The 9,271-nt window shown below is 33.9% G+C and overlaps 1 protein-coding gene across 1 annotated transcript; it reads left to right on the forward strand.

The window, feature by feature from the left end:
* The first annotated feature begins 395 nt into the window (after positions 1–395).
* LOC25491508 (serine/threonine-protein kinase ATG1c) lies at positions 396–8,463 on the forward strand. The gene is made up of 13 exons (XM_013599452.3): positions 396–885; positions 2,058–2,175; positions 2,250–2,308; positions 2,472–2,536; positions 2,890–2,983; positions 3,077–3,157; positions 3,298–3,406; positions 4,455–4,536; positions 4,614–4,993; positions 5,103–5,455; positions 5,905–6,196; positions 6,668–6,738; positions 7,936–8,463. Exons 1-13 carry the CDS (start codon positions 628–630, stop codon positions 8,185–8,187), a joined length of 2,214 nt encoding a protein of 737 aa, XP_013454906.1. The 5' UTR covers positions 396–627; the 3' UTR covers positions 8,188–8,463.
* The last annotated feature ends 808 nt before the right edge of the window (positions 8,464–9,271 follow it).

The following is a 9,271-nucleotide window of genomic DNA, read 5'->3' on the forward strand; positions in this document are numbered from 1 at the left end:
TTGCCGAATCAGCAATTGCCGCGTGGTGAATATATATATTTTTTTAGAGGGACGATTATCGTATTTAAGAAAAAAAAATATTACATATATATTTTTTTTGAAGAATATTACATATATTTAAGAAAAAATATTTATATTTGTCTCAACTTAAAAACACCAAAATCCTTTAAATCAAAATTTTTATATTTTTGGTACAACAACAATAATTATGTTTGTAAAAAATTACAGATTAACTTCAATATATCATGGACATAAAATAAAATTAAAAATTAAAAACTAAAAATCATTTCATTAAAAAAAACATTTTTTTTAAAGACAAAAAAATGTATCTTCATTAACACATATATATAAAAGCTAAATTAATCAATCATAAACTTTTTCATTTATCTTACCATCATCATCATTATCATCATCCTCTTCTTCTTTCTTTCATTTCTTCAATTCACAACAACAACAACAAATCTTCAAAATCAGTTCAAAAAAAGAATCACCAAAACCAAAATTCGAAACCCTAGAACCATTCCAATTCATCAAAACCACGATCCATTTCCGCGAATTCAGTAATCAACCACCTCTGATTTCGAATTTTCACGTTTTCGGATTTTTAGGGTTTTCGATTTTCCGGCAATGGCGGCGCAAATGACGGGAAGGAGTAGTAGCAGCAGTAGGATTGTAGGAGATTATGTAGTTGGGAAGCAAATTGGAGCGGGTTCGTTTTCAGTTGTGTGGCATGCGAGACACAAAGTTCATGGAACTGAAGTTGCTATTAAAGAGATCGCTACGTTAAGATTGAATAAGAAGTTGCAAGAGAGTCTTATGTCTGAGATTTTTATTCTTAAGAGAATTAATCATCCTAATATCATTTCTTTGCATGATATCATTCAGGTTCAAATTCTATTTTTTTTAGGAATTTAATGTTGATTTTGATTAATTTATGATTTATATGACATGTTGGTTTCTTGCTGAAATTCTGAATTTAATTTAAGGAAAAATCATTAGTTAAAGTTTTCATTTTTATAATTTATGTTTTGAAGCAGACACTTTTGATCGAAGACTCGAAGATATGTGTGGTGTCTGACACATGTGATTGCATTCAATAAATTTGTTTTCTCAAATTATAATCAATGTTGACATATGGGTGTCTGTGTTGTGTTTGGTGTCTGGTGTCTGGTGTCTGTACACGTGTCAGTGCTTCATAGGTTTTGATTAAACTGTTTTTAGTTTAAGGGTATGTAAGTAGGGTTTGACCTGTTTTAGGAAGTTTAAAATTTAAACAGTGTGATGGGTTTGGTAATTTTGAAAAGTGACATGTGGGCTTTTCTGTAGTGGGGAAACTAGGGGCTTGAAATGGGTATCTTACAGTCTAAAGTTGATTTATTGAAATGGGGGTGTTATAATGTAAAGTTTGATTAATGGTGTAGTGGAGAATTTTATACAGATTTTGCCTTTTATGGGGGTGTACTAAATGAGGAGTTTTGTTTTGTATGTTACTAAATATTGGAAAATCTTTTGGCTTTGAGGTGCAACATCATTTCTGTGTCATTTTCTAAAGAAAATATATATTTTAAATAAGGAATCATGAGTTCTTTGCATCTCACTATTTACTCTGGTGGCATATTATGCTGTATAATTAAAATGGGGTATTTATGATTGTGAAAACTGCTGAGGCTAATGCTTGTTTGATTATCTGTATAAAGAGCTATTTTGACTATTTTTGACAATGAACTCACATTGGTTCCTGATATTGCAATCGGGCAATGGTAGGATGCTAGAGTTTAACGCTAAGTCAAGTGGCCTGACTTTGACTCTGGGTTGGGTTGGGTTGATTTTGCCCTAATAAGAAATGATATATAGCTGTTTATTATGATTTAAGTATTTGGGTTACCTTATTTTTATTCAAAACCAAAATGGCATCGGTTTTGACTCAGTTTTATCATTTGTGAGTAAATTGGTCTCATATAGAAATTAAAATATGTGTTTTGTGTAAAGCCAAAAGAAATTTACATATATTGGTGCATCAAGAAAGTCTGCTTAGAAATGCCATTAATTTTATATAGGCTCCTGGGAAGATACATCTTGTGTTAGAATACTGTAAAGGGGGTGATCTTTCTTTGTACATTCAACGCCATGGAAGGGTACCGGAGGCAACGGCAAAGCATTTTATGCTTCAGCTGGGTATGTTTCAGCTGTTTATAGTTGTGTTTTCTTTTCATGTTATTCTGGTAATAAAGGAGAATTCCGTGTTACAGCTGCTGGCCTACAAGTTCTTCGGGATAATAACCTTATTCATCGAGATTTGAAACCACAGGTATCCTAATACTTATAATCATAAATAAGTATCAATTGTTTGTCTTTTTTTTGGTTCATAATCCCACCTGATTCCCCTCTCTTTTAGAACTTAATTTTCATATGAAGGTAGCGGTTTTTATTGTATCTAAATACTGGTAATATGCCTATCATCCTTGAAACAGAATCTTCTTCTCTCCAGAAATGATGAGAAGGCAGTTCTGAAGATCGCTGACTTTGGATTTGCAAGGTAGCCTAATTATTTCTATATAATTAATATTTAAGACCCCAAAATGATGAAAGCCTCACAAGTGTCCAATCGTTTTAAAATTATTACTTTTTATTTATGTGGCTCAATATTTTATATAAGATGTTTGGTGAAAGCTTATTTCATATTGGTTTATTTTGAAGTTACCTCAAGTTGCTGAATCTTTGAATTGTGTATCTACTTAAAATTAAACCACCTTGTTTGCTTTGATGTTTTTCTTTCTGTGTTGCTTGTTTGTTTGATTTTTACCTTAATAGCCATGGGAACTGTAGTTTTGTAAAAGGCTACTCCCTTCTATAATTTAGTTATTAAAGCATCAATTTCTTCCTGGGCAGATCTCTGCAACCGAGGGGCCTTGCAGAAACATTATGTGGTTCACCACTCTACATGGCTCCAGAAATCATGCAACTGCAGAAATATGATGCGAAGGTGATTTTTACTTGTTAATGCCATCACTCATCAGAAAACCAAAAAACATTCATTGTTGGGTTCCATCATGTTTATCCTGGATTAAATACGCAGGCAGATCTCTGGAGTGTTGGAGCAATCTTATATCAGTTTGTTACAGGGAAAACACCTTTTACTGGAAACAATCAAATACAGGTATTTGTAACCATTGAGTTTATTTTTTTTTATTTTGTTGCAAAAAAATTAGGTGCTATTATCGTACCTTAGCCTTCCAATTGGGTATCACTCTTTTGGCATTGCTAGTTAGCTTACTGTTGTAATCATGAACACTGCAGTTACTACAGAATATTGTGAATTCAACAGAATTGCAATTTCCACCGGATAGCCCAAGTTTAAGTTCTGAGTGCAAAGATTTGTGTCAGAAATTACTACGCCGTAATCCAGGTATATTTTGATTTTGTTATAGATTGAAGTCCGAGACATGAATCAAGTGTGAAATCTGCAGGCCTGTTTAAGATATTTAATGTTATCCCCATGAATTATTTAATCACTGTCTACTATTGGATATAGTTTCTTTGAGTAATTCTATGACCAATTGCCCTGGAAAACTAGTTTTAGTAGAGGGGATGATCAGTGCATGTTGTATTGCCTGTGGGATGTTAGATTTGCTCTGTTAGTAACCAGCAGTTTGGCAATATACAACAAAATTGGGCTAACAATTTTTCCTTGATGTTAAGCTTGTAGATAACTTGAATCATTCTCCTGCTGACCATGCTAACAAGAATAAAGGGGCATTTTTTAGTTTTTTTTTCTTTTCATTTTTCTAATGGAAATCTGACAACACTTAAGACTGTAGCATGCTTATTTTGGCTTTTTGGGCAAGATATAGAAACCTAACTGTACTTGATACAAGGATCTTGTTGGAAATGTAACTTATTAACGATTGTGAAGAGCATGAGCAAGGTAATTGTTGAAGTCACGAGTTTTAGATAGAGGGATGAGAGAAATAATAAGTGCTTGAGTATTATCGATAGTTGATGGTAAATTATTATAGCTTGATACTAACTTGATAAGATTAAACTCTGATCTTTATTTTTGGGATACATAGACTCAATGCTAAATAAATAGGGAAATCATGAAACAATAATAATAAATAATATAAAAATTAAAGATAGTTTAAGATACTCTAAGATTATAAACCGATCCTATGAAGTAAACTAAGACGCTCAATTATAATGTCAAGGATGTTTAAAGATATTTTTATTATATTCTATCAGCAACTGTTAAGGAGAATCCTATGAATTGAGGAAGAGCGATAAATTTGAGGATTTATCATAACAATTAGTCGGGGATTGAGGGATGATATTTATAAAACATGCTTGTAAGAATTCCTTGTTTCTTGTATTAATTGAGGGAAATTTTTACGTTTGTCCTCCAACCTACATTTGAAAAAAACCTCATTGTAATACATGGCTTATTTTTTAATTTTCAGTGGAACGTCTAACTTTTGAAGAATTCTTTAACCACCCATTCCTTAATCCACAGCAAACAAAACAGGATGAACCATTATTAAGGTAAAAGGGAAGGATTTTAGAATTTGTTGTTATCATGGTTTTTTAGTTTCAAGTCATAAATGTCTTTTGGTTTGCAGGAATAAAAGCTCTCCAAGGCCGGTAAGTGGGTTCTGTTCACCAAAGACTGACCCTTTGAGAAGAACCGAGGAAAATTATCAAGAGGATTGCTTACCTTTCATTCTAGATGATGATTCCAGCAGACCTGCAGGGAATACATTGTTTTCAAAGAAGAAGTCCTCAATAAAGTCTACCTTTGGATTTGATTTAAATACAAAATTAGAGAAAGCAGAGTCAACTCCTGTTTCTAATAATGTAAATTCTGCTTCCAGATATAGTAGTGTAACACAGAGACTTGAAAACACTTTTAAAAGATTGGACAACCATAAAATTTCAGGAAGAAATCTCACTAGTTCTCTAGAATCTCCAGAACAGATATTTGCAAACCCTTATCCAAGAGGTATCAATACCGAACTGAAGTTTCTTTTTTCCATTTCTGATTTTCACGCTTAGATTTAAGACACGTCTTTCAAATAATGCTGCTCATAATTGTTCTATGAAATTGGCAGTTACAGATTCACTTGAGAATATTGATCAAGAATATGTTCTCGTGTCTGGGCCCCCTATGGATGTTTCATCTTCAGTGAATGCTTCAAAGCCCAGCCATTCCTTATTTAGGTCAGGTAGCTTTCCTCAAGAGTCTTCTAATACAATCACTAGAATAAGTGCTCCAATGCAAATCGTTGGTGCATCTACCAATAGCATGTGCCAAATTGGAAGTTCAGGTAGTCAGGACTCTGCTCCTGGGACCTCACATGGATCAATGGATACAGGTGATGAACAGCCATCAACTCACTGCATGACAAGGGTAAAATCATTGCAAGAGTATGCATCTGCCATCACAGAATTAGTTAATGAAAAGGTAAATGTTGCTAAAAAAATTATTGGTTTATTTTTCTTATACAATACAATGACTAATTTTATCTTTCAAAGTTTCCCACTGAAATTCAGGAATGTGCATTTATGATCAAATCTGAACTATTTATTCACTGTTTCTCTGCAAGAGCAATTAGAAGTTCTCCAATTACACGATCTTTAAACTAATCAGGACATTTTGTGGTCAAGTATTGAGTGATACGATAGTATGCATTATGCACTGTCTGCTTGTCTGTTAAGAACTTTTCCTTTTGGGGAATGATTCAAACCCTGTTTCCTGTTCACATTTTCCTCCATGTCTCATGCAGCTGTCTTTGGCATTGTATAAAGTAGTTTTGCTTGAAGAAATATTGAATTTGTTATTTTTTGTCATAATATTCGTGGTACTAATATTTCTTATTACTGCACCTCTATCTCCCCGTCCAAAACAATAAGGTTGAGGCAAGAAAGCAGTTAGAAGCATTTTCTATTCAGCTTGTAATTCTTGCGATTTGGAAGCAAGCACTGCACATATGCCATACACAGGCTGCTTCAGCCATGGAAGGAAGTCCAAGTCAAGAAGCTTCAAGATATAGGAGGACCAACAGTAAGAAGCAAGGCAGTCCTGATTCAGAAGAATGTCTTGATGAAAACACCCAAGGGACGAAGGATTTATTATCTCAAATTGAAAGTGATTTTTTGAGGGAATTTGAGCATGCCGAAGAACTTGCCAAGACCATTGAGCCTGGTATAACTTTATATTTATCACGAGCTGAATGGCTAGTTGACTTGTCTTCCTTTTTTTTTTTTTTTTTTAAGTTTGTTATCTTTTGTATCCATGCTTGTGTACTTATCTTCAGTGAGATAAATTTTTTGGTTCTCTAATAAAGTATTTTGTTTTCCATGCTTGCTTTGTAATGAAGTGTTCGAGTTTATTATTTTTTGTGTAACTTTTATATTCTATGAAGAAAATGTTGGTTCTCTAATAAAATAACGATGTAATGTTTTTGTCAAGAATGAGTTAAAAATGGCCAATAGAGAAAATAATTGTCAGCTATATTTTTAATTGTTTAATGATACAATGTATGTCAAAGATGCAATGTCTTATGTACTTGTGTGTGTGTGTGTGTGAGAGAGAGAAAGAGAGAGATAAGTAATTCTTATATTTTGTTCCATGTTATATGAGATTTAAGCAATTATATATTTCTCCTGATTGCAGGAAATACAGAGATGCCAGATGCAATGGAGACAATATTTCAAGCTGCCCTTGCTTTTGGGAGACATGGGGGAGTGAGTATTTCCTTCTGCTTCTCATTTCTTCCATTCTGGACAGGGTTTTTAAATGCACCTTTCAAAATTCAAATGCAATTTTAGTTTCATTAAAAATTAACTGCCAATGTTAAAAAAAAATTTGAATACTAAATTTATGCCAATGAGAGGTAGTTAGTTGGGTGAGTGGCTGTTACACTCCCTTACTCTCACTGATAGTAAATAAGAGAAAAATGAAGAAGAAAATGGGATGGTATTATTCAAGTATGGGGATGAAAAGAAATGGTGAATGGATGATCCATTTGGAGAAGTGGAATCCACAATGCCTAAGCTTTAGAGTCATTACCCATCTGATGTTGCAAAACTAACAGAATTCTTAATGCCCTTCCCTGACATAATTCCCTCTTCTCCCCGACTTCTTTGTGTCTGACTGAGTAGCCACACCCCATCATCTCTCACGTTCTCTTCCTTTTTCCCTTTTAGCTGCACTCCCTGAATGCCTCTTTTATGTAATTTTCCATCGGTCCAGGCTCACTTGCTACTTTGACTGTTAATAGTTAGTCCTTTTGTGGGTTGTCAGCATTGCCACCCTCCCCAGTATCAGCCTTGTCCTCATGGATGAAATATATAACTTGATTGCAAATGGCAGAAGCTGTTTTCCATTTAGAATTTTCATTGGATAATTTTATTTTTTCCAACACACTAGCCACTTGTCCATCATATTTGCCTTTTTGTTTAACAATTTTTGAGTCATCACTGCTAGAGGTGCAGTGTGATTGACGGACTCCACTTACGCAGATGCAGGCAGCTGTGACTCCCCTACTGCCTTTTATGACCTAGGCTCCCCTACTGCCTTTTATGACCTAGGCTTTAAAGTGTGGATAAAGCTGAGGACTCTGCAAGTAAAACTTGTTTGCAATATTGCCAATTCTTTCCTTGAATCATAGTGTTAGTTAACCATGGACAGATGTATATATGTTCTGTCAATAGATATAATTAGTGACAATATAGTGTTTTTTGAATCATTGAGCAAATCCCACCTTGTGGGAAAAGGATTTGGTTGTTTATTTTTTTATAAACACTTGGAACTTGGCTGATGTCTTACACGAGTTTGCCACATCACTTTCATACTAAAAGTTTAGGATATCTTTGTTATTTTGTGGATGAACAAATGTGGTGATGGTAAAACTGAGGATGTGTTACTCATATTATTGGCAGGTAGAAGAGCTCATGGGTGATACAGAAAGTGCTGCTGCATTATATTCAAAAGCCGTCCGTCTATTGGTTTTCCTTCTAGTGGAAGGACCATCTCTGATCCTCAACCCTCCATTTTCATTAACAAACTCAGACCGTTACAGGCTACGGAATTACATTGATATTCTTAATAACAGACAGGGTTATTCAAGGTCTCAGAGAATGACACTTCTCAAGGGCGATGATAGTCAAGGCATCTTTAAGGAAAAGTTTTAGAGCTTTAGCGGTGTTTCTTTGTTTACCATTTCACACGTTAAAATCAATTATTTGTACAGTTATTCTTTGATGGAGGGGAAATTGGGGATGCTGATGGAAATTAACCAGCATGGCACAGTTGTAAATTTCAACATTTCTGTGACTAGAATGATCTAATGTCCATTCCATTATTCATGCTTTTTCATGTCGCAAAATTGTTCTGATGGGTAGGTTTGTAAGATGTTTGAATTGAAGTTGAGAGAAAAAAATGGAGGTATTCTTCCCTCCTTAAAATCACTTCAGATGTATATATCTGGAAAAACACAATTTTCGTGTTATCTGGAAGTAGACTTTCAGACGAGTTTTTGTTGTCTGAAAGTACATTTCGAGTAATTTTTTCAAAATGCAGAGCGAGGAAGTTCTTTACAAAAAAAAAAAAATTCACACTGAGGTAATGTAAAATAATATCAGTAGTTTATTTGTTACCTAAAATTTGGTTCTAGACCAAAAGTTCCTTCATACAGATTTATTAAGTGTTTGAGTTGCCAACAAGTTAAGTTTGAGGTAGAGTCCATATAGAGGCAGTGTGGATAATATTGCTTGGAAAACTGTTGTAATAATTGAGTGTTAGAAACAATAGCTTTTTGTTTTAGTTAAAATTAATTATTGTATCTTAATATTTCTAATTAGCTTTCTTTCCTCTATTTTTAACTGACTTTTTCACAAACATCTATGAACTTTCAGGGTTCTTTTCATATACTGAAAAGTAAGCACTTATCTCAATTAATTAATCAAAAAAACTGATACTACGCGAGCATTAAAATGTCTTGTTTACATGAATTACATAACCAAATTTTAGAAGCATAGATGAAGCATCTCTTAATTCCATCTTGCTCCATGATAATGTAGCTGGACACAGCTAGAGACCTAACTCCTGTTGCGTGTAGACATGATATAGTTTAGAGGCATAAGAAACAGTTTCTAGACAATCAAACCATTAGATTGGCTTGTAAATTGGAGAAGTGTATGGTTACCTATGTTAGTTGGAATAACTTAGAGAGAAAGAGAATGGAAGTGGAAGGCTAATTATTATGTGTATAGTACG

Source organism: Medicago truncatula, chromosome 4 (genome assembly GCF_003473485.1).
Source record: "Medicago truncatula cultivar Jemalong A17 chromosome 4, MtrunA17r5.0-ANR, whole genome shotgun sequence".
Taxonomy (NCBI): Eukaryota; Viridiplantae; Streptophyta; class Magnoliopsida; order Fabales; family Fabaceae; genus Medicago; species Medicago truncatula.

Coding starts and splice junctions, on each gene's coding strand:
- LOC25491508 (XM_013599452.3), top strand. CDS start 628: ATGGCGGCGCAAATGACGGGAAGGAGTAGTAGCAGCAGTAGGATTGTA. Junction 886..2,057: donor CTTTGCATGATATCATTCAG/GTTCAAATTCTA, acceptor AATTTTATATAG/GCTCCTGGGAAGATACATCT. Junction 4,537..4,613: donor CAGGATGAACCATTATTAAG/GTAAAAGGGAAG, acceptor TTTGGTTTGCAG/GAATAAAAGCTCTCCAAGGC.